Genomic DNA, 25,650 nt, shown 5'->3' on the forward strand with positions numbered 1-25,650 from the left:
GGTAATCCAGCTGTTGTTAGTTCCATTGGCAGTGTTGTATCCTCCACTGTCTGATGATGGGATCAGATCCAACTTGTATAAACACATCACTACATCCCAGTTCACAAGCAAGGCAGTATTTTAATGTAATATATCTTAGTTCATAAGCGTGTTTCTAACTGCTGTTGTTAGTTTTATTGGCAGTGTTGTATTTTCCACTGTTAGATTTAACTTGTATAAACACATTATTATATCAGTGTTTATATAGATCTGGGTCCATATCCATGATTACCATCAGTAGTGTTGTTGTTTAGGTGGATCCTTCGTATTTTCCCAAGTTGTCCATCGTTTTGATGAGAACTGGTTTTCCGTCCTCTTCTTCCAGGATGTAAATCCTGCAGTTTTTTGACCAAGTCTTCATAATCTTTCCTTCTTTTTTTATTTGGCGTGCCTTCCATGCAATGCTTGCATTTTGTTTCGTCAGGTTTTCATTGATGTACACCTTCGTTCCCTTGAGTTTATTTCTTTGCTTGAGTATTTCTCCTTTGAATTTTATATTCGTGAAGGTTATTTTTACAGCTCTGGTATCATTTCTCTTTGGCAGGAGATGGCAGGAGTTGATGTTGTCAGGGTTCAGGACAATGTCCTTCGACTTCAGGAAGTCAATGACCTGTTGTTCAATCGATTTTGTTTCTTCGTCACTCCTGGGTTTTATCTTTAGGCCTGTGATGATGACATCTTTCTCTCTTTCCTTTTGTTCCAGCTGTTCAACCCTCGCGTTCAACAATTTTATCTCTTCAGCATTTCTTTCATTCTTTTCTTTCAGTACCTTTGTTTCGCTTTGTAGTCTTTCCAGTGAGTTTTCCAGCGTCTTTTCCAACGACTTTATCTCGGCAGATAGGTTTTGTAGACCCTCGCGTATCATCTCCTTGACCTCTTCCAAACCCGAATTGGGTTCTGAAGGGCCTCCCTGCGGTTTTTTCACCATTTTCCTTCAGTCTTGGGCCCAGTTTTTCAGGCTGTTCAGGCTGTTCAGCTGTAGCCAGCTGTAGCCAAGGTCGTGTTATCGGAGCAAACGAAAACACGTCTGCTGTCTCCAAAGACCAAAGCTATGGCTGATCCAGGGCCTTTAAAGCAGAATTAAGTAACTTTTCACCTTAATAAATCCTTCTCGTTGTCCCTGTCTCTGGCTAAAAAACAGCACTTGCAACTTTTCTGCCGTCGACTCGGTGGCAAGACGTACTGCTTTACAGCAGCTCAATACAAACTAATGCAAGATTATCATTATACACACGGTTGTCTACAAATTCACTTTTCTCAGACTTATATCATGGCGGAGCCAGCAAAAAAAAAAAAAAAAGGCAGAGAAGACCTTTGTCCGAGGAACGGAGCAACTCCATGCAGTGACAGCTCAGCAGCAACACACAACAACTACACAGACTGTCGCCGTGGCAACAGGCACGCACACACACTCACAACCCAACGCTCCATCAAGCAGCACACACACAATTATATCCATTCATCCATCCATTTTCAGAGCTGCTTTCAGAGCTGCTTTGTCAGTACACAAAGAAACACATCACACACATTTCCACACTCCCTTCCGTATTACTCCCACATCATTCATTTATTTTACTTGTCTCTCTTCCTCATACTGGTCACATGGGACTATATGTGTGAAAGCACCCGAAGTGTCACTGTTGTATTAGGATTTTTCAGTGATCGGGGTGGGGCAGGCGGACAGTGACATAACCAAACGGGACCTTTTGGTGGGAGCGCTAAGCTCAAGTTTCTTAGTTCTGCTGTAAACGATATCTTGTGTATATCAATGTTCTTCTTTCATGTATTAGCCAATTTATCGGATAGAGAAAAAACCTTGTTTATTGACTACTACTTTACAATAATGCCTGCTACAAAACAGCTTATTACAATGCAGCCACTAAGAAAGACAATAGGTGATGGAGGATATTACTTTCATTCATTGTTTGAATCAACAAGATTTTCAGATAATCTTTTGATCACAATTAGCAACGTATTCCTTGTACTCTCAGGGCCACAAAATGTCAAAATGGCCTGATTTATGTTTTTTTTAAAGAAGAATATTTTTTTCCCTAAAGAACCTGGAACCAGTGCAGAATGTTTCATACTGGCATGCACCTGTAGTCTTTTTATATTAAGATCATTCTGCCACCAGCAGAGTTTTTTTTATATTTTTATTTATTCAGTTTATTTCCGACATGGTTGCATTCACAGAAGTTTTGTTATTCTTTTTTTTTTTTGTACATGCCGAAAAAGGAGACGAGAGAAGCAGTTTGCTTATCTAAGTCCCATCCCCTGTTTTGAACACAGAAAATTTACATCAAAGCTTGTCTCTCTGGTCAAACAGTTGTTCTGAACACAATTTCATTTTTTATTTATTTTTTTTTGTCTTTTTTTATGTATGATTTATTCTCATCTGTAGTCAGTGTTGTCTTTTTTCATTCCTCCTCTCCATCGTTGTTCGTGTCGTCCTTGTTCCCTGCAGATTTCATTCCCCGACGTTGTTTGCGTTCCTCCAGTTCAAAATAAGAGTTCATCTTCTTTCGAAGTTCCTTGTTATCTTCAGATTCGTGTTGTTGTGATCTTCTGTTTGTGAAGATTGAGTCGATTGCGTTCATTGACCAGTTGATAAGTTCCATCTCGTTGATGTGTTGATCTCGTATTCGCGTAAGAATGTGTTCCAAGTATTTTCTTTCTATCTAGTCAAGTTTGCAGCTTGTTTTGTCTCTGCATCAAGGTTATTCCAGCTGTTAATAGCTCTATTTACAGTGCTGTGTTTTCCAATGTTAGATTTACCCCTTTCTTGTATAAACACATTACTATGTCTTAGGACATAAGCAGTGTGTTTGTATGTGAAACGTTTTTGTATTTGATATGGGAATGTTTTAAGTGAGGCCCTAAATGCGAGAATTTGTGTGTTGTAGTGTATTATTTCTTGCAGTTTTAGGTATTTAGACTTTTCAAAAAGTTCGTTTGTGTGCGTGTTGTGTGGTGCTTTATATAGAATTCTAATTGCTTTTTTTTAAAGTTTAAATAAAGGTTCAAGATACGTTTTGTAGGTGTTTCCCCAGATTTCTGAGCAGTAATTTAAATGTGACCCAATAAGGGAAGAATAGATTGTCTTCAGTGATGTGGTATGTAGTATTTGTTGTAATTTCCATAGGATGTAGCTGCTTTTGGCAACTTTGTTTTTAACTACTTGTATGTGCTTTTTCCACGTCAGTTTCTCATCTATCCACACTCCTAGTGCTCTATATTCTTATACTTGTTCAATTATGTCTGTGTCTAGTTTCAGTCTAATTTTTTCTGTTATTTTTTTATTTCCAAAACTGATGAATTTTGTTTTGCTGACGTTTAGGGCTAGTTTATTTACATTGAGCCATGTTTGGATTTTTGATAGTTCCCCATTCGTTGTTTCTATTAGAGTTTTAATGTCTTTACCTGAACATAGGATGGTTGTGTCGTCTGCAAACAGCGTTAGTTTAATGCAATTTGAGACTTTGAAAATGTCGTTTATATATAGAATGAACAGTTTTGGCCCTAAAATCGAACCCTGTGGCACACCACATTGTATGGTTTGGCATATTGATATGTTTTATTCTCTCCTATTTCTCATATAACTTTTAATCCAGTTTAGGGCGTTGTGCCTAATGCCGTAGTTTTGAAGTTTTTCTTCCAGAATATTATGTTGTATTGTGTCAGATGCTTTTTTAAGGTCCAAAAAAATGCCGAATACATATAAATTATTTTCTAATGCTTTAATGAGTTAATGATATTAGTCAAACTATTTCCTTGTGTAAAAGTACAGATCATTCATATTTTAATTTAGTCTTAATTGATATGTGTGATTCAAGTTTCAAGATATCTTAGTCCTACAACGATTCACTGTATGTATTATTTCTGTACAGTAAGAGTAAATAATTTGGAATATTTTCACCATACTCCTCATCTTCTTAATTATCAAAGCTATCTATCATATTCTATCTCTGTAATGTGTCCCCTGCTGCTTTCATTCAGGCTAAATGTGCCTGTTGTCCCAACAGATGCTCCAGGCAGAGCAGTGCTACCTACACCAGGAAACACAGCAGCTTTCCGTGCAGCCCTTTGGACCAACCTTGAGAAACTAATGGATCAGATTTGTGCTGCATGCAGACAGGTAGGCAGAGCAGCCACTGCCTGCTGAGACAGTCACACATTGTTGGATAAACTCCATTGCTTATCATTGTTATGTAGGTGCAACACCTGCAGAAGGTCCTTATAAAGAAGAGAGACCCTGTTACTCATGTGTGCTTCATCGATGAAATCGTCAAGGTGGGTACCATAAACCTTTCAAAGTGAATCCATCTTACAGTTAATCTTGACCTAATTTTGCTGTTCACTGCTTTTTAGGGATGGGTTAAAAGCAGAGAAATATTTCATGATACCTGTAGTCAAACAAAAAAGAAGTGACAAAATTTTCTGAAAAATGTCAGGGCCACATCTGTGAATTCCACTCTGAAAAAGAGTTTGTTGTTTTGCTTCAAAAAGGTCTTTGTTGTTTTACCGATGGGTTCACAAACACTTTAAGTGTGGAAATTCAAAGTAAACGGTTAGTTGATTTACTGCACTCAAAAATTGTGTCGTTGAATGTTAGTGCAACCTTTGTGCATACTTTTATTGAAATTGACATTAGAGTGACTATTCTGACTATTCATTAGAGAGGCTGTAGCTGTTCACAAAAACATGTATCTGATACATGGTGAGAGCAGCTTTGCCAACACTCTCCCAGCCCATTGAAGTTGAAAGTGTAGGACAAGAGATGACCTGTGTTTTCCCTCTGCATGGCTGGTGGCAGGACGGTCAGCCTGATATACTCTACACCTTCTGGACTGAAGTTACCAGCACACTCAGAGACGAGTTTCTCAGGGCAACTGAAGGTAAGATCTTACCTGTTCCAGTTTTCACTCCTGACATAGTTTGTTCTGCTGTTACTGCTCTTTATTATTATACTTTAACATGAATCTATGAAAATGTCCATGTTTCCCACGGAACATAAACATCTCACCTTTGTGCAAGCACACCTTAAACTATTGCTCTGGCTGAAAAGATTCAAAATTACGCTGAAATTCAGGAGACCATGTGTCCAGGTGAGGTATTCACAGGGATAAGAACAGCTTCATACAATCCCATTCAGAACAGACAGACTCAAGTTCTGTGTGTTCAATGAACTAGTGTAAATAAAACTTTGTAAAACTATTTTTAGTTTGCCTATCAGATAGGCATTATAGCCAATGTTAGACATCATTCAACAGATCAGCATGCATGTACACTCTGTACTACAGTGTATCAGAGGTATAATGGTCATTACAGCAAAATAAGTTGTAAAACAGGAGGTCCACAGTACACTAGATTGCACCAAATAGATTGTAAATTATCAACATTTAGCATCCCCCACGCAAAATCTTGATAGCGCTATAAAAACTTGTAATGGAAACACTTAAATTTCAAAAATACACTCAAATATTGCAACGCTTTCATCAGGAGGTATTTCACACATTTTATTACCGCCACATTACACGTGAAACAACAAAGGAATACAGAGTTATAAGGAGGTTCTGAACGACCATCTTCCTGCAGCGAAGTCTCGCAGGATGAGATTTCACAGGAGTTACGAGGCTCCTGCCCTAAACAACCTTCAATGGAAACACGTTCAAAGCGCAATTACACTTTGTTGACATTTAGAAATATCACTTTTATTTTTGCGAAAGTCTGTAATGGAAACCCAGCTATTGTGTAACTGCTAAAGTATTTCCTCTCTCTCTCTTTCAGCCGTATCATTCCTGAAGCAGGCATTTGAAGGCGAGTACCCGAAACTTCTGCGTCTGTACAACGAGCTGTGGCGCCGCCTGCAGCAGTACAGCAGCAGTCTGCAGGGCACCAGCAGCATTGGAATGGACACGCCTCTAGACATCACAGGCACAGAGACGGACTGCCAGGACTTCTTCACACAGGGCAGACAGGACTATGAGTAAGCTCACTTCAGTGCACCTACACATCTTAGACTCTGACTAAATGTTGTTGGTTTGAGCAAAGGCAAAGTTGACAGATATTATTCTGGATGAGAATCACTTTGAAATGGACTCATGTACCAGTACTGCTGCTGGTTGACACTGGTAGACACCCTTGTACTTTCAGTCCCCTATCTGTGGCCATGTGTGACTAACCTGAGGGCAAACTAGTGTGCAAGCATCAGTTGTGTGTGTGTGTTGTGTGTTGTATCGTGTACAGCCCAGAGAAAGCCCTGAAAGACTCTCTGCAGACGTATGAAGCAGCCTACCTCTCCAAGTCCCTCTCCCGCCTCTTTGATCCCATCAACCTAGTATTTCCTATGGGAGGCCGCAACGCTCCCTCCAATGATGAGCTGGACAGCATCATCAAAACCATCAGCAGGTGAGTGCTCAGCATGCTGGCTCACAGTCAATGTCAGTTGAAATGGAAACAAAACACACGTGTGTTAACATGTCTATTAAAGCTGCAGTTTGTAGAACAATTTCCGCTCCGTTTTGAAAACGAAACTCAACCTCCCTTACCAGTATATTTTGTGAACGCTCTTAGCTACTTTTTTCTCAATAGAGACTAGTGGCAAATGTAGCGATGTTATCTTGTGTTAGTGGAGTTTTTCTGGTGTTTTAGAGACATGAATACACACACTACTCTGTAGTTACCGTCCCGAGCAGCGACCGTTGCCGTCAGCTCGTCCCCGCCACAAGCACACACATAGAAGGCTGTGATCTCAGCTGCTCTGAGCGGCAGCCGCATCCAGACTGTAAAATGGATTCACCTTGAATAAGTTTCTCTTAGGTTTACACACGATTTAGCCCTTATGTTATCGCTCTCCCTCTGAAGTCAGTGTGTGCGTGGGGCGGACCCTCCGCAGTCACAGGGATCCATGAGGACGCAAAGTGTTTGTGATTTTAAACTGTTGCTTCTCCACCTCGGTCTGCCCTTTTCCGCTTGATTTGCCGTGTAATTGTTGTCTAACGCTGTTATGGAGACTTCGGCTGGAATGTCTGCAATACCGATACCAATACCGATGGTACTACTTAGAACACTTTGGATTACAATATGATCAAAGATGATAAAGGATTTTTGACCAAATGATGCCAAAACAACTTACAAACTGCAGCTTTAATGAATGGATCTCTGTAACACCATCTCTGTTTGCAAATGGAAAAGCTGTGTTAATGCACATACATGTTCAGGTTCCTTCATTGAAAAAAATGAGTCATGGAACAATCATCATCATCAGCTTGGTGTTCACATTGAACTCAAAATGTGAGTTTTAGGCTACTTGGTAAATCAGGTATTTTTGTTGTGTTGTGTGTATAAAGCACCGTCCTTTTTGACAGTCTTTGAACAGACGTCATCATCTTTAGGTTTGTTCAATTATTGGCCTTCTCTCTAAAATAGCAGCTCATTTTATTACAGTATTTGTTGAGCAAAGTTGAGCAGTGATAGAGAAAAAGGCACAGTGGAGAAATGTCAGTTTGTCATTACTATCTCAAATTAAACCAGCTAGTTGCTAGGTTTTATTCTTAAAATAATAAGTCATTCATTAGAAGCATAGATAAGCTTGCATTTGTGAATAAGCTCCATGGTATTATTTGTGATAAATTGGGTTTTTGTGGTTGTTTTTGCAGTGAACTGAATGTGGCATCAGTGGATCCTAGCCTGTTATTGGCCGTGGCGAAGAATGCCGCAAAGACTGTCCAGCTTTTCTGTGTCAAATCAGAGCAGCTGGTGTGTATACATGCCCACTAGGTTGGAGGAATCCTACCCTGGATCTTCTACATCTTATTTCACACCCTGCGTTGCATTGTTGTGTCCCATTAAAGGTTGCGTTTACAGGGAATGAATTAATGAAATGGTACTTGTGTCTGCAGCTGTCTACTCAGGGTGATGCTAGTCAGGTGATTGGTCCATTAACCGAGGGCCAGAGGAGGAACGTTGCTGTGATCAACTCCCTGTACCGTATGCAGCAGACAGTTGGCAAGGTGAGACCTACTGACAGAACAAGAGTCTAAAACCAGGTACTGTTGGAATGATCAAGTGATGTTACTCACGCAGAGAACAATAGTCAGCAATTCAAGTTCACTTCAGTTATTTTTTACTATCAGTATATGGTGGGAACAACTGAGGGCGGGGACAAAAACAACAAAAACTTATCGAAGCGCTTATATCGGAGATTTTAGATGCAGTCCGATAAAATCCGATATTCATTTTCTGGCTGATATCGGACCGATATCAATTTCAGATCGAGACACCCCTAATAACCATAACATGTTTGACCTTGCTAGTATTGAATTCTTGAAAGGAAACATTAGCATGTGCAACACGTGGAATGAAGAAAACATTTTCCACTTAAAAATGACGTCCTTCATTGCAGTTTTTATCTTTAGTACTGATGAGAATTTTGGCTATTTTTAGAGAACCGGTTCTTTTGGCTCCTATAAAGAGCCGGTTCCTACAGCTCCCAATTGGCCCCTCAGATTTTTTGTGGCGTATAATTATTCATTATAAAACTATCAACACAAATCTATGCTGATTAAAAAATAAGATACATCATATCCAGTATTTATTTGTATACATACTGTAAATGATATATCGCATGTGTCACACATCATGTGCAATTTATTACTGCTCTCTTTACTTGGGATTTCAGTAAATCAGGGTCTGAAGGTCTTCTCTGAGCCTGGAAAAAAATACTGCACGCTATCTCTGTGATGCACCGTGCAATAGTGACTTATGGTTATTCATACTGAGAAATCAATGGATAACATAAAAGACACAAAAACTGTATTTTTTCCACTTTCTAATTTACCCGTTCTTTTTTCCCTTGTTGAATAATCAGTGCTGTTATGCTATATAGATATTGTAGATATGTTTACGTGTTGGAATACCCTCAGTCTAACATCATGTGCATGTTGCTAGTGCTATGATTCTATTTCTGCTTATCATCCAGTCCCATTGTTCCAACCTGTTTTAGTGTTTCTCTACACCTGTTGACCTGAACATGTGATTCCCTGTGTGTGTTTTGTAGATTGTTTCAGGGTTGGGCTCATGTCCACCAGCCGCTACAGACGCCCTCGCCTCTTCTCTACAGGTATCACAACACACTCAAGTTAACCCATCTCATAATATGTCTGACTCATTGTCATTGTGTGCTTGTTCATTAGCTGTTCACAGTATCTACTAAAAAGCCACAGCACTACCACGCCAGTAGGAGGCAGCAAACCTCTGTTTGTATCAAATAACTGCGTTTCACAGCAATGAGAGCTAATAATACCATTTAAATACTACTGCAAATGTTTGCACATTGAAACAGATGTTAATCTTCTGACATCTCAATACAACAGTAGTTAAAGATAAATGTCTGTTAACACATTACCTTGTACATTCCACTGAACTCAAATAGGTTCTTACTTCAGCTGTAACTGTAATCTTATAATATCACCTCATTATTAGAAATCTGTATCCTCATGTCTCACTGGGCTCGGATTGATTAGGAAACCTAAGCTCAAAGCATGTTCACTTACACTACACATAGATTTACATCATTGATGCATTAACAATGCAAGCATAGGCCTTCATTTATCAACCTTATGTGAAAATGGGTGCAAATGTGAGTGCACACTTGGTCTTATGACAGGACTAATGTGTGATTTATGAAACATTTGTATCTGACCAATCCAAACTTACAAATGATCGGGTGTTGATAAATGTGACGGCTGAATTTGATCGTCTCTAACTTGTTACTCCCTTAAATATTCCTGGTTCGAAAGCACAGCCAACTGAGGTCAAACTAGAAAAGGAGCAAAACAAAGATGTGCTTCTTGACAGTGTGAAAACTGGAATTAAAGAAACAAATTTAAATGCTCTGCAGAAGAGGATCAGTTCCTGAGCAGGTGACGTCTGCCCCCCTGTGTGCACTGCAAGCAACTTCACAACAGAGATCCTGGAGACACACACTGATATAACGTTTATGTCAGCCTCAGTTGTCTGCATGCTTTAGTCAATAGATAACACATTAAAATAAATTAATGATCGAAACCCTTATAAGAAGCCTTAAAAATGACTAAAAGTTGTCTGTATTGTAATGTGCTGTACAGAGGAAATAGACCTCATTCTCCAAGACAGAGCATAGTAGCGTGTCTCGTGTGTGGGCACTGGTTGAATCCATGCGCTCCTGCTCGGTAGCAGGTTATTAGCAGGGTTATACAGTAAGAAAAAACTAAAAAGTGGTAGAAAATTCATAGTTTTTTGTTTAATTTGTTTTACCAACCCGCCTTGATCTGTTCTGAATGTGTGTCTGCTTATGCCTAAATGACAACTGAGGCTTATTTAATACTTTATTTTCAGCCTCAGTCAGATTAGGCTTTGCTGAACCACAAATCCACACATTCAGATTTGCGTACACGAGGTCAGACCTGATCGTAGTGTACGCTCGCGTCAGAATTAATAAATACCGAAGCTGGCGTTAATAGAGTCGAACGCACGTCGTACACTCAGATGTGTTTTCTTCTTATTGTCTTTGGTTTTTGGGTTTTCAGTACATTGTTTGCATTTTGTCTTCCCCAATATGCTTGACATCCTAATCACATAAAAGCCAAATGCTGCTCATGTGGCGTTCTGAAAGAACTTCGCTCTTTCATTGGATGTGTAGAAGTGCTTTAAAAAGTGAGTACATAAAATAAGCAGCATGTTGGCAACAGAATTCAGATCCCTTTGAGCTGCGAGGGTGGCAGGAACTCATGTCACTCCTGAAATCCATTCCAGATCAATTGAATTCTTCCACCAAGGGAATCCCTATGTAGCCTTTCCCTTCCGGTGTTCATATTCCTCTTCATTCTGTTATAAATGAAATGATTCTGCTGTCCTGATCACACATGACAGTCTGTAGACACAGGTACCATCACTGGGGCTCATCTTCCCAACTACATATGTGAGCATAAACCCACAGGACTGACTGACTCTCTCCATCTTTCTTTATCAGGAGGTTCAGGCCCTGATGAGCAGTGCAGCGCAGCCCCTGCTGCAGTCTGTCAGCGACTCCATAGAAGCCATCATCATTACACTCCACCAGGAAGACTTCTCCGGGTCAGCCAAGCTTTTATTTTAACCCTCAATTTATCCTGTGTCAGAGGAGCTAATACAACATTCAAATCCCGTTCCCAGCTCATAAATCTATGGCTGACCAAAACTAGTTCAAGCTATTTTTCCTATAAATGTTGTTGGGTATTTATTTGTTCACCTGAAGGTGAAGAGTCCCTCAGCTAACGTGGAAGCTAAGGCTAGCAACATGGCTAAACTGGCAGACGTTTTAAGTGAGTTAGAACAAACATAGACAGCAGGAAAGCCGACATAGAAAATGCATTGACTTCACTGGAAGACGGGGTAACAACAGCAATACAGCTGAACGCTGCCTAAGTAAAAACAACAACAATCATCTGCTTCTTTAAAGTTTCAACAGAAGGAAGTTGTTTAAGGAATCAAGGCCAGTGTTCATTTTGTCAGTCAGTTTTTTGACTAAAATGCTTAGTTTTTGTCATAAGTCAGGAGTATTCCAGTTATATTCTAGTTTTAATTAATTAAATGACATAAACAAAATGTAGCCGAGGAAAACTATGACAACATGTGAATGACTCAGTTTAGACAGTTATCTGTACATTGGTAACTTACAACAAATGTGTAAATGATTCAGGTCAACAGCTCATCACAGACATAAATGTATGCATCATATTATTTGGGCAGTAGAAAATCTTTAGAATTTAAATTAAAAAAATGCCAGAGTATGAAGAATATTATCTAAGAATATGGGTAATGATCAGTGTTGGGAACGTTACTTTATAAAAGTACGCACTACTTGATCCAAAAAGTAACTGAGTTAGTAATTAAATTACTCTATAATAAAAGTAACTCATTACCAGGGAAAGTATCTGTGTGTTACTGTTAAAAAAAAAAAAGTTGCTATACGTCAAAGAATTCAGATTTTTTAGATGCGTGTGTCATTGTGAGATGTTTCATTAAATTTGAGTTGCTTACAAGTGATATCGACACAGTCTTCACTCTTGGATATAATGAACACTTCACATGTTCGTTCTTGCCTTTGACCACAATTAATTTAAAGTACTGTTTGTATCGTCACCTTAAAAATGACAAATTTTCATCAGACTGCTTTCTCTCCTGCTTCATCAAATCTGTAATGGTTGTGTGTGGTGCGCGTGCTGGCACATGTGTAAAAACACTGGCTCTGATTGGCTACCATGAAACATGACACCACCTTAGCCAATCATAATCGCTCACCTTGTTTTGAACCCACCTCCTCACTACAGCTGAGTAAGAAGCCAGGGATGCTTTCAGATAACAGTTTATTCAATCAATGCATGTAACCTTCAGCAACATTAACGGGGTTGTAACGGCGTACAAAGGAAGTAGTTTGATTACCCAGTTGTTGAAAAAAAAAAACCGCTGTTACCTAACACTGATAATGATTAAGTGTATTTTCATTGTATTAATTCAGACACTGAAACGTCACATGGGAGGAAACAGTCACAGCTGTCAGTTTCCCAGCATCACTACTAAGTGTCACCAAAGCACCAATAGCTGTAGAAACGGAACATTTCACTCTGGATAAAGCTTGATATGCTGTGGACGAGGGCGTAGGCTGTGCTAGGCATCTTTTAGTAAATGAGGCCTCAGCACTTTTTCCTCCATCTTATAACATGTGCTCTGCTCTCTTTATTCAGCTCATTTTGTGTCATTCTGATTCTCTAAAATGTTTTAAACCAATGTGCTCCCAGGCCGATGTCGAGCTCAGATAAGCCAGATGTCCCGTGCTCGCTGTACATGAAGGAGTTGCAGGGTTTCATCTCCAGAGTCATGGCCGACTACTTCAGTCAGTTCCAGTGTGTGGACTTCATCTATGAGAACACTGAGGCAATCGCTGAGAGAGCCATCGAGCTGTTTGTCCGTCACGCCAGTTTGCTGCGGCCACTGGGAGAGAGTGGGAAAATGAGACTGGCTGCTGACTTTGCACAGGTTAGACAGGACTACATTACACCAGTGATCCTTTTAATAGCAAGTTTGGATGAAGTCCTAGTTTTATTCTTCATCAGAATTGGAGAGATTTTCTGGTAAAGTTTTTGTCAACTACATTTAAAAATATTTGACTAAGTGTGAAATACTCAGCAGACTGAACTGACTTTTATTTACATGAATTGGTTGTATCATCCTGATATCTATCTAGTTCTATCTACATGTTCTGATTGGCTCATTTAGGATCACGTCTCAGCCTTTTCACCGTCTCTTACCCCCACTGCAAAGTTAGCAACAGATTGGGTGGCAGTTGGTGCTTTTGGATTCACTATTTTAAAGCATTTTCCTGTAGAACAGTTAGTCCTCATGAATCCCAATACGATTTTGTCAAACATTGGTTTATCCTGTTTTGTTAGCATTTATTCCTAGTCTAGGTTAGACTACACACTGCTTTATACACTGTGTGTTGTGTGTGTTAGATGGAGATGGCCGTGGCTCCGCTGTGCAGGAGAGTGTCAGACTTGGGAAAGGCCTACAGGATGCTGCGCTCCTTCAGGTGAACACACACACACACACACACACACACACACACACACACACACACACACACACACACACACACACACAGAGAGAGAGAGAGCGCAAGTCCTTCTACTGAGGAGTCACTTTGAAACAGCAGCTCCATAGCGTGTGTGTGTGTGTGTGTGTTTATCCCTGAGCCATCCCAGTCTGTTCTGACAAGCTGTCAGTGAACATTCTGCAAATAACTGCTGCAGTCCCAGCTTCAGTGGAAATGCCATTGTAACAAATCTCAAAGTACAGTTGGATCATATTACACCTGCATCTATCTGGTTTAGCAAACCTCACAGGACAGGAGATGGTGATTTGTGTTCAGATTAAACTCATAATGTTAAGTAATATTCACAGTAGTTTCATAGACCTTTGGTGATGACTAGGCTGGACGAGGCCTGCTCGTCTTGCAGTGCAGCCTAATGAGACTATCCCTATATTTTATTGGATTTAATTCTACATATTTAATAAATAAATAAATTAATTGACTTAATTATGAATAAATAAGTCAACAATAAATAAAGATGCCTTCATTTATTTTACGGGGAATAAGATGTGATTATTGTTGTGGCAGTTTTGGATGACTAAGACGGAGTCAAGCTTTAGGGTTGCTGGTCAGATGCCGACACAGAGTTTATTTGTCAAAGGGTTTTTGTGAAACAGACCAGTCTGAGGTTCAGAGGTAAACAGGCTTTTCAGCGTGTGTGCCTCAGTGAATCTGATGTTGTTCAGTGCTGATGGCGGTAGTCATAGCATAGCAGAGCCTCCTCTGGCAGAGACCTTGGTGTACAATGGTACCAGGAAAGAGTTCTGTAATTACACATCAACTATAAGTGAGAAAGGTGAACCAGGCTGGGTTTAGTGTGGTTCATCTGGTTTCAATTTTCATCCTCTAGTTTAGATAATACATTTAGCTAATAAAGGTTTATAATTCTACTACTACTAGTAGCACAAAGTAGTTTACAAGTAGACGACTTGGCTTTACTAGTAAGGTCTACTGGTGCGCCAAAAACTCTTACTACAATTACTAGTAAAACATATTTTTTTAGTTTAATAGTAAATTTAAATGATCTAACTAGGAGTACAAGTACAGTGTTTTTAGTCTAATAGTAGTACTAGACTAGTAGATCTGATGCAAATGAGGTAGGAGGGATTATAATCAAATCTAGCATCCTGATTGGTTGTAATATTTTGAAAGCCAATGGGAACCATGAATTAGCTTTTCTTCACCCCTTATTACCGTATTAGGTTTACTAGTAGTACTAGTAAACCAGTACTACTAGTTGTACTCATGATACTTTTTTCTTCACTATTAAAGTGTACTCACACACTAGTAAACTGACTACATGTACTTCAAATCTGAGTACTAGTAGAGGGTAACTATGGTTTCTGCTCAAGCAGCTTTCCATACATTGGGTCTACCTTAGCGCGTAGCTTAGCCGTAGCGCTACATGTTAGAGACATAGTTTCAGGCAGTGGATGGAGCTTTGAGGACAGACACAGCTTACATTTAACTACAATGTTCCTGTCTTTGACCTCAGTAAAAGACACGCAGTAGGAATATTTTCATGTGAAGGAACTGGTCTGACAGCGCAATCACTTGATCATTCCTGCCATACTTAAAAACATTTGTCACCTTCAGTATTGTGCTCGTCTTACAGAGTAAACAAACAAGCACACTACGTGTCTGTGTGTCAATAAAAACAGGAAATAAGACAAACAAACAAATTACACTGGTTATATATACATTTAATAAACATCTATTGAAAAACCTAACCGAGTAACATCATTTTAAAAGTGATGCCTTAGTGCAGGGGTTCTCATCTGGTCTCACCATGGGACCCACATTTTTCCACGGTCATTAAATCACACCCATTTTTTTTTTTTAGAATTTTTTAGAAAATATACACATATATATAATATTTTTTTTAAACAAATCTCGATATTTTTCCTTGCAACATGCATTTTAGAGCATGTTTGTCAAAAGAAAAGGTTCTTTCAAAATAAAAGACAAGTCCAACATGAGAGACATTAAGTATTTGTTAATTTTTGACCAGCTGTCCATGACCCACCCACCACTGCCTTAGAGTACTAGTTACTGCCAGCTATGGGGTCAATTACATTTTAAAATTATAATTACATCTTCAATTATCCATGTACAATTACAACTCAATTAGCATTAAGGTGACCAGCATTTTTTTTTTTTTTACAAATACAATGATTTTTTTCTCCCTGAAATCAAATACAATTATGTTCTCAATTACTAAAGTTCAAATTCAATTCATCACAATTACTGATCCTCTTATGATGAAAATATTATCTATCATCTAATTTGTTTCTCCTCTCTGTGTTACCTTGTTATTCTTCCTAATCAATGAAAATATTGGTACTAATGTTTTTGGTGTGGGCGTCTGAGCCAGGTTACGCATCCATTTCAATTACTTTAAAATGGTAAAATGATTCTCAAGAGAACTGACATTAAAAGTTGATATGAAACATATTTTAATAATTGTACACCATAGAAATGTAACATGGTTCCCCAATTTTTGCGTTTAATTAAATTGTAATTGACGGTTTTTATAAAATGTTCATGACAATTACAATTACAAACCCAATTATCTGAATTGCATTACAATTCAATTACAATTACAACAGCAACATATATAATTACATCATAATTGTAATCATCTACCAATTATGCAACTACAATTATAATGAACCCCAACCCTGGTCAGTGCTGTAACTAATGGTAACCACCATGGTTTAATAAGTGTATTGTGACCTTCTGAAAAGGTGTTGTTTGTTTGCAGACCGCTGCTGTTTCAGAGCAGTGAGCTGATCACTAACAGTCCAGCAGTGGGAGAACTGATCCCATACAGCACGCTGCTACATTTCCTCTTCTCCAGAGCACCCCCTGACCTCAAGTCACCTTATCAGGTTTGTGCACTAACAGCAGCACTCTTGGTCATCTCTAAATGCTCAGTAATTAGGGCTCTCACTCACTTCATGGAGGGCTGCAGTCTTGTATGTTTTGTTATTACTGCATATATTTCCTTTCATTAAGTGGCTCCTCACCAGGCCCAGTTAAAAACTGCATGGTGGGACATTCATCAGGGTTCCTGCGGATCCTTAAAAAGTCTTAAAAGGCATTAAATTCATGAATCTAAAAATAAGGCCTTAATTGTCATTAAAATGTCTCATAATCAATGTTTCAAAAGTCTTAAACTTAACACATAAGTTTGATTCTATGATTATAATTAGTCTCACATTTCAAAATAAATGGTGACATTCATTTTTTTAAAATATATAATTTACGTAACCAACTAAACAGTGACGTGGTTGGACAGATTCATGCTTGTAGCAACTTTTAACAACATGGGGAAATGTAAATTTTACAAAAATTGCCTGTTCATTGAAGATTTTTATTAATGATTTTATTTATTTTAATATAGATTTATTGTGTGTTTTGAGTGATTATGATTATTTTTAGTCAGTTTTTGTGTGTGTTTATTTTGGGTGTCTCCAGTTGCACGTCTGTACTAGAATAAAATGACCCTAACCCTATGTAATTGATGTAGCGTTTTCCCCCATTGTGTTTACTGTGAAGTTGGTCTTAAATGTAATTTCAAAGGGCATTAAAAAGTCTTTAAAATTCTTACATTTAATTTGAGTGAAGATGTTGGAACCTTGTTAATTAGATTGTGGTGGTGGACTACACCTTCCAGTAATGGAGTTTCAGACTAATGAAGTTCATCCCACAGAGTGCAGAGTGGTCCATTGCCCGTTACTCCCAGTGGTTGGATGATCATCCATCTGAAAGAGACCGACTCGCCCTCATCAGGTGACCACTGCTGGTGCTGCTTTCACACAATAAACTGATTTATCACAGATGACGATAAATCCTTTGGGGAAGAGATCACATCACCAGAGTAGGACTGGGAGGGTTTATCTTTATACTCTGCATCAACAATAAAATACTAGATATTATATAACGCTTAAACAGCAGATGTTCTAATATGTGTTGTTTGTAATTTAGAAAATGAAGCCATAATTCACTGGTACTGAGCCCAGCCTGTGGACCATTTGGTGTCACAGATAGTTTTAAAAATCATATGTATATTTTTTCCTGGTGTTTTAATTTGAAAAAGTGCCAAAGGGCTGGGACCACCACTTTAACTCACATTTTATTCAACTATATTATTTTTTACGTTAACTTTTGAAAAGAATTGGAAAAGGACATGAATTTTAAAACCAATGAAATTAGATTTCATATTCAGAATCAGAAACAGAAATGTTTTTAATGGCCATGTACAGTTTTAAGGACAGTACAAGGAATTTGTCTTGGTAGTTGGTATTCAACTAAAACTAAACAAAAATCTATTTGGAGCCTCAAAAACGTTGAATATTTCAGAACATTTTTATGGATAATATTAATTTATGAAACTATATTGTAATTTGTTTCCAGTTAGAGGTTCCCAACCTTTCTCAGGTCGTAGCCTCATCACAAATGTCCAGCAACCCCACATTTTTTTTTTTTTAGGATTAGTTTTTGATCTTGTTTATTAAAGTGTTACAAATTCAGATTAACCAGGAATAGTACACAACCTCAGATACTTTTATTTGAACTGGATTTATATCTGAGAAAGTTCATGTATAGGATACATTTATTTGATATTTATTGTGTGTGATGTGCATTTGAAAAATAAGTCAAACAATTTTAAAAATAGGATTTTAATCCATTTTTACCTGTTTTTTTTTTAACCAATTACTAGACATTTTAGGTAACCCAAAGGTTAAAAAAACGCTTCTTTAGATATTCAAATATCTCTATCCTTTTTTTTTTTTGCTAATGAGATCCAATGTGATCTACTGCTACGTTCCAAGTAACTTAGAACTTGTCGTTTCTGACTTCCTACTAAAAAAGGTTACTTAGAACGCCACGTCAGAGCTGTAATGTAATCTAATATAGCGGTCAGCCATGTTTGAGATATTAAAACGTGCTGCCACTGGACTCACTGCATTCAGTTCTGTGTCACAAATCATGAGTAGAGCTGTGATCGAGCCTTAAAAGTTAGACGGGAGTCGTCTGCTTTCCCCCACACACAAGTATTTTTGGTTTAATATTTACGATTGTCGGCCTTGACCCGTTTATGAGCCCGTTATCAGAACCCAGACCACAGAATAATCTGACAAAACATAAGTTGGTGTTTGCCTGTCTTGGGGAAGGGGGAAAATGTACAAGTAATGAAAGTATGTAAGATTCATGCTGATATTGTATCGGATCAATATCGGTATCAACCGATACGCAAGGCTGCAATATCGGTATCATACCGGAAATTAAAAAGTTGTATGGGGACATCCCTAGACAAAAGCAGCACGATTCTCTTTGTGTGTATCCTGCTTAAAGAGTAAGTAAACACCTGCCACTAGGAGGGAGTCAAAAAATGCCTTGATTATGGGCGGGGCTCCTGGAGCAGTTAAGACACACCCAGTCTATACTATGTTGTTAACTAGCTACTCATTACTCACTATACCTCTATTCACTCTTCTCTCAATCCACCATACTCACCAGATTCTAGAGCACACAGGTGCTAGTTTTTATAAATGGGGTGGGGCTAACAGTGCTTATTTGTGACGCAAGATGGTCCCAAAACACCACATGATCTTGTTCAGCCAATAGCAAAAATCAATTGTAATAGCCTGGTTTTAACCAATAGAGGGCAGTCTCTGACATTTTATAACTAATTATATCAAATTGAAATACTTTGATCCTGGATCAACTCAACATTTTAGTCAATCAACAGCACTAAGTCATACCCAAATACATATGTATTTTAGCCCTATGTGGTTTTGGGCTTAAGTTACTCTTCTAAGTCGTGTCTTCATCATCATCTGACTGATGTGTATTTCCTCCTAAGGGGAGCTCTGGAGGCGTATGTACAGTCTGTACGTGCCCGGAAGGGGAAGGAGTTTGCCCCCATCTACCCCGTCATGCTGCAGCTGTTACAGAGAGCTACCAGCAGCTGAGCGATGGACTCAAGAAGAGTTATTTATGAGTGGCAATTCGTTTGTATCAAAGCTGCATGATATGTGAATAAATCTGAATCCAAACCCTGTGTTTGTTCTTTCAGGAGTTTATTTTGTCACTTTATGTAAAGCAGCAGTATGGATGCACAAAAACACTTTATCATACACAGGTTTAGATGGGCCACTTCCACTGGTTTGGAGGAGGTTCTTCTATCAGTGGCTCCCAGGGCTTCCACTCAGTCATCTTCCTAGAAAGAGTCAGCTCACACTCTGCCTGTACACACAACACAAATGGGACCACATGCATCAAAGTCATATATAATCACCTTTTTCATTGATTATGAAAAAAATCTTTGTGAGCTCGATGTTACCCTGTGTCACCAGCCAATAAAACCATTTCTTTAAGCCAAACTGTAAATAAATAGTATTCGTTATCATTTGATTTCTAATGATCAATACCTTTTCTAGTCATTTTAAAATCTTTTACATTAAGTCCATGTAGATACCAGGATTTTTTATTACATGTATTTTCTTTATAATTAAAGGGGGGGTATTATGAAAAAAAAAACACTTTCTAATGGTTTTGATACGGTGATATTCATCCCTTTAGCCTCATTCAGAGGGTCCAAAGTTCTGTTTCCTCCCTTGTTTCTCCACATTCTGTAAAAAGTCAGCTCCAAACGGGACAGTTGGATTTTTCATATAACCTGACCTCAGAAGACAAGCTTTTGTTTTGAAAAGAGGATGTTTAGTTTTTAGCTTGAAGCTGGTCCCAGGATGATGTTACACTTTGCTCGCAATGCATCATGGGGCAGTTGAGTATGCCCACCGTGCATACTTAAAAAATGTCCTGATATAGTATACACAAGGATATTCCTCACATACTTTTCATACTATCTAATGTGAACGCACTACATACTTATTTTGATGTCAGACTTAGTATGAATAGTGCATTAGTATAACATTTTGAACACAGTCATAGTTTGGTATCCCTAGATTACATTACTTATTTACCTACATGAAAAGTGACCATTGAAAGTAAAAGTAGATCTTTGTCAGCCGCTCATCAATAGGGTGGGGCTCTGGGTACCCTCTAAATTCTGTTAGATTTGTCATTAAAAAAAACAGCTGAACATCAGCTCCCTTATCAAAAAAGCTCAGCAGAGGATGTACTTTCTGCGGCAGCTGAAGAAGTTCAGTCTGCCAACAAAGATGATGGTGAACTTCTACAGCTCCATCATCCAGTCCATCCTCTGCTCCTCCATCACCATCTGGTACGCTGCAGCTACGGCCAAGGACAAGGCCAGACTGCAGCGTATCATCCACTCTGCAGAGAAGATCATCGGCTGCAATCTGCCCTCCCTCCAGGACCTGTACGCCTCCAGGATTTTGAGGCGTGCAGGAAAGATTGTGGCCGACCCCTCCCACTCCGGTCATAAACTGTTTCAATCTCTCCCTTCTGGAAGGAGGTTTCGGTCCATCAGGACCAGAACCTCCAGACACAAAAACAGCTTCTTTCCCTCTGCCACCATCCAGTCACCCACTGAACCCCCCCACCTGATCACCACCTCCATGACGACATTATCTGCTGCACTGTGTGTGTGTATATATATATATATATATATATATATATATATATATATATTTATCCTATTTATCCTTTATTCTCTATCCTTTATTTATCCCTCATCCTTTATATTTATCATTATTATTATTGTTGCTGGGTTGTTCTTTGTTTTTTATTTTTTTTTTGTTGTTTGTTTTGTGCACCAACTACCAAGACAAATTCCTTGTACTGTCCTTAAAACTGTACATGGCCATTAAAAACATTTCTTATTCTGAAATCCTTGATATGATTTCTACTCAATCACAGGTTGTCGTTTTTACGCTCTGACACAAAACCAGATCAGCAGAAGAAGAAGTCACTGTCACAATGACTCACCTGAAAAATGACTTCTTCAATCTGCCCACAGTTGATTTTCTGTTCCAGTTTATTAACGTCTGACTCCTGTGAAGAAAACCAGAGTGATCACATGCTGCAGTGGTACGGTACTGTGTGTCTGTCTCACACTGACCGTCTTCACGTGGTGGAACCTCTCGCTGACCAGCTGCTCCGTGTACTTCCTGTAGGCGGCGTCCTGGGGCATGGTTTGCAGCGAGGCCAGAATCTTAGTGTAGAGGATCCTCAGACGCTACAACACAGCAGGACAATGACTCAGCAACAGGCGGTAGGCTGGTCACTACGTGTTCAGTGGTCCTCACTCACCTCATGTGGATTCTGAGACACAGCCAGGCCCACCAGCCCAGTAGTCTGAAACACACACCACTACCCTTTTAGTCCATGCTCAGAACAAATGCACAATATTCAACATGTTCCACCCTTTTACATCTCATCACAATCATTTTCTCTGTAAGTCATACACAAATTCAACTGAACTCAACAATATTTGCAGCGTTAACTTTGTCTGTGCAGAGGTCACATGACTGCAGTGTTTTTTATTCACAAATTAAAGTGTGTTAATTATGTTGACTAAAGAAATGTAGTCAACAAAAACTGTGACAATAGCTAAACTATAACACTTTTTTTTTAATACAGGTGAATGAAAACTATATAAAAAAAAAACTGATATTTTCATGAATTCAAATAAAAAAATTTAAAAAACATGAATAATGAATTTAGCCTTTAGGAGAAAAAGTGCATGAACCCTTGTGCTGTACATTTTAGTCACCTATATATGGAACCGATTTAGTCGACTAAAAAATCTTAACATCATTTAGTGGATTAAAACTAGACTAGACTGACCAACTGAGTTTCACTTTAGTCAAACGCTTAAAACTAAATCTAAATTTGCCGTCGAGACTAACACTTACCAAATTGCAGAAATTATTTTCAATATTTCTGCAATCCTGTGACTTCCCACACAATTCCAGTTAATACCGGAAATAATTACACACAAATTTGTGATGAAAATTAGGAAATTTTGAAATGGAGATCCTGTAGAGCAGGGGTCTCCAACATGGTGTCCGCAGGCACCAGGTGGCCCTCATGGACCATGTGAGGGGACCTCAGGAGCTCTAGTCACCAATGAGTTCCATCTAAAATCTGATTGCTGCACATGATGAAGTTTTAGTATTAAATTAAGGCTGTGGCTATTAATACGGAAACATATAAATAAACTGCCAGTCTATTCATAAGCAGCGCTCCTCATTGGCCAGTTTAGGTCACGTGATGGGTGCACCTCGTGACTTAAAGTTCCGTCAGTTTTATTTTAGCTCATATTTATTTTTAGCTACCCCGCTAACCCTTTTATTTTAGCCCTAATCCAGGAAATACCCTAAAATGTTTATTTTTTTTTTGTATGTGTAATTTTAAAGGTGAAATTTGCCATGTTAAATATGTTAATATAAAAAAATATATATGACAAAAGCAGGATTTGAACCCACGGCAGTGGAAGGAAGGATCCATGAGTGCGGAGCCTTAGAACTCAGATACGTTTCCATATCAATAAACACTTTGTTTATTCTATTTTCATATTTGGGCCTTTGAGTGTGAAAGAGAGACGGCTTGATTAAAAAATTACTATCTTTAAATATCTGTTTATTTTCACTGAAACATTGTGACCAATGTTTTTAAGTGTTGCAGACTTTGTGTATGGTCAGTGGTATAGTCATATAAAATAGATATTTAAAAACAAGGTGGATTTTGGGAAAATATGACATCATTGTTACATTTAACAAATGTGACATGTTATACGATAAGTTAAAAGTTGTTTGTTAGTAGCTAGTAAAACAGGAAGGTGATAACTGTCTATGAAATGTAATGAAAATAAAACTATTGCATAAGTTAAGGGAAATAAAGAGTTTCATGTTAAAAAGTTAGGAAATGTTGAGGTTTCAAGTTACTGCTAGTCTTCCTTATCTTAGCCTTCAATTAAAGTGAAACCATGAACATTTAATATAGAAGTGGTTTTCTAACTGGTAGCACTATATAATACATATGAAGTAACTCACAGTTTCAGAAAGGTTGGTGTAGAGACTGATATTAGTGTATTACTTGGATATGTATATGCCTGATTTACATTCTATGTTTACATTACTTCATTTACATGTGGACGTGATAACTATAGCACATTAATGTTGGAATTGCTCTTTTTTTCACCTTAAATCTGCGGTCACCTTAAGATAGAATGAGTCTGTATGAGTCCTTAGAGCTAAAATGAGTACTTTAATATGTGTTATATAGGGATGTAACGATTACTCGTAAGGCAGTTAAAAATCGATTCATAGGTATCACGGTTGATATCGATTTTCTGAAAATTGAATCGCAGTACTTTTTTTAACCAGCAGTTCCACGAGTGTAGGCGGCGGGCGGAGTCTGCTAATACTTTCTTTCTGGCCGCCATCTACTCTTAAATATGTTTAAGCACCGAAAGAATATTTGTAATATTACTTGAATATCTGTAAAAATCACATTTTTCTATTAGCTCTGTCTGCTAGTATAGCTTCTCTTCTTCACTGCAAGATATGTGCATGCCAACCGACCACTGGGTTACCAGCGCCCTCTGCTGGTCCAAACAAATATGACGTAAATCAGTGCAATTACGGTTTTTTTTTTTTTTTTTTTTTTTTTAAAGTCCAATTGTTAAGGCACAACATACATTTTCAGTTGCACTTTTAAAAGAAAAAGAACTATTATGCAGTTTTGCATTGTTTATTATAGAACCAGAATTTAAATAGGCTTCATTTTCATTTGTATTATTCCTTTATTTATTTCATTCAAGATTTATTTTTAGTTAAATTGCATTGTTTTGAATAGTTTATCAATGAAAAATAAAAGGAAAATAGTACTTTCTAGTTTTTTTCCCAAAAAAAAAAAATTGTCTACAGTCCCATTTTGTAAAATAAATCGTGAGAGAATCGTATCGTGAACCCAGTATCGGGAGTTGAGTGAATCGTTACATCTCTAGTGTTATATGATCTGTAGACTTTATATCTACACCAGGTCAGACAGTAGTGTTATGGTCAGACTGCCCCGCTAGCTACCGTGCTACAGCTATGCTAACTACCGTGCTAACTACCGTACTAACAGAGCAGTCTCAGCTTTTCTACCTCCAAACAGAAGCAACAAACATGACCTTCTCTTACCTTCTTCAGCAGCCCCGCCATGACACCCTGTGAGCTGTTGCTCTGCTTTAAAATGGCGATGATAAAGTCCCTGAGGACGCATTAGCGCCACCTAGCGGATAGGAAGACCGACATTTTCTCCATAAATTATTCTTATTCAATTCAACTTTATTTGTATCGCGCAAATTACAACAAAGTCAACTCAATGCGCTTAACAAAATATAAAGTTCATAGAAAGAAAGAAAGAACCCAACAAGATCCACATGAACAAGCATTTAGCGACAGCATAGAGAGAGTAAACATACAACTATATAAAAACAACTACACAAAACAACTATACTTTTAACATTTATTATAAACAACTATGAAAAACAAAACATGCAGCCTTTCAAAATAATTAATTGCAGGACAAAGGCTTTTTTTTTGGGCCAATGTTTGGTTCATATTTTGAGTAAACGGTGAAATGTAGTGACTTCATGGCGTTACTTCAGCAGTGAAGAGACAAAGAACTTTCCACGATGTCACCGCTGATTTACTTTTGCTCTCAAACCTTAAAAAGAGACAAAGAAGCACAAACTACAACAAATGTTAAAAAAAGATGCATTTTGTGCTGTCATGTAATTTTATTGATTTTTTTAAATCATTAAATGAACTACTAAAATAAGCAATAACTGTACTATAACAAGTTGTACTGTTATTATAGGCTGCAGGGTCACAAAAACATCATCACATATACTTAATATCATATTGTTTACACTACAGCACTAGATTTCTTTTACTAACCAAAAACAACATCATTATAAAGCCATTTAGTTTGGAAATTTGGTTGCTTTTGGT

At 38.1% G+C, this 25,650-nt stretch overlaps 2 protein-coding genes across 2 annotated transcripts in view; one reads left to right on the forward strand and one right to left on the reverse strand.

Annotated features, from left to right (window-relative positions):
- The window catches only part of cog5 (component of oligomeric golgi complex 5), a 34,287-nt gene extending 14,509 nt beyond the window's left edge, over window positions 1-19,778 (forward strand). The window contains exons 9-22 of the mRNA XM_028449736.1: window positions 4,062-4,174; window positions 4,252-4,329; window positions 4,853-4,934; window positions 5,827-6,025; window positions 6,286-6,447; window positions 7,698-7,797; window positions 7,941-8,051; window positions 9,098-9,160; window positions 11,051-11,154; window positions 12,858-13,095; window positions 13,572-13,648; window positions 16,473-16,599; window positions 17,424-17,503; window positions 19,581-19,778. Of these exons, the coding sequence (XP_028305537.1) occupies window positions 4,062-4,174; window positions 4,252-4,329; window positions 4,853-4,934; window positions 5,827-6,025; window positions 6,286-6,447; window positions 7,698-7,797; window positions 7,941-8,051; window positions 9,098-9,160; window positions 11,051-11,154; window positions 12,858-13,095; window positions 13,572-13,648; window positions 16,473-16,599; window positions 17,424-17,503; window positions 19,581-19,689 (1,643 nt within the window). The 3' untranslated portion in view covers window positions 19,690-19,778. The remainder of the gene's footprint in view (window positions 1-4,061; window positions 4,175-4,251; window positions 4,330-4,852; window positions 4,935-5,826; window positions 6,026-6,285; window positions 6,448-7,697; window positions 7,798-7,940; window positions 8,052-9,097; window positions 9,161-11,050; window positions 11,155-12,857; window positions 13,096-13,571; window positions 13,649-16,472; window positions 16,600-17,423; window positions 17,504-19,580) is intronic.
- Window positions 19,779-24,946, reverse strand: ndufa5 (NADH:ubiquinone oxidoreductase subunit A5). Its single transcript, XM_028449739.1, has 5 exons — window positions 24,835-24,946; window positions 21,956-22,000; window positions 21,765-21,881; window positions 21,632-21,697; window positions 19,779-19,963 (listed from the first exon to the last, which is right to left on the reverse strand). The coding sequence occupies exons 1-5, from the start codon at window positions 24,853-24,855 to the stop codon at window positions 19,862-19,864; spliced, it is 351 nt and encodes a 116-aa protein (XP_028305540.1). The 5' UTR covers window positions 24,856-24,946; the 3' UTR covers window positions 19,779-19,861.
- Between the last annotated feature and the right edge of the window lie 704 nt (window positions 24,947-25,650).

This window comes from Gouania willdenowi, chromosome 6, assembly GCF_900634775.1.
Source record: "Gouania willdenowi chromosome 6, fGouWil2.1, whole genome shotgun sequence".
NCBI lineage: Eukaryota > Metazoa > Chordata > Actinopteri > Blenniiformes > Gobiesocidae > Gouania > Gouania willdenowi.

Bases quoted from the DNA above. Each gene is read 5' to 3' on its own strand.
- ndufa5 (XM_028449739.1), bottom strand. From the start codon at position 24,855: ATGGCGGGGCTGCTGAAGAAG. The intron at 22,001-24,834 runs GTAAGAGAAGGT...TGTGTGTTTCAG, and splicing joins TGGCGGGGCTGCTGAAGAAG to ACTACTGGGCTGGTGGGCCT. The intron at 19,964-21,631 runs GTGAGTCATTGT...TTGTGTGTACAG, and splicing joins TTGAAGAAGTCATTTTTCAG to GCAGAGTGTGAGCTGACTCT.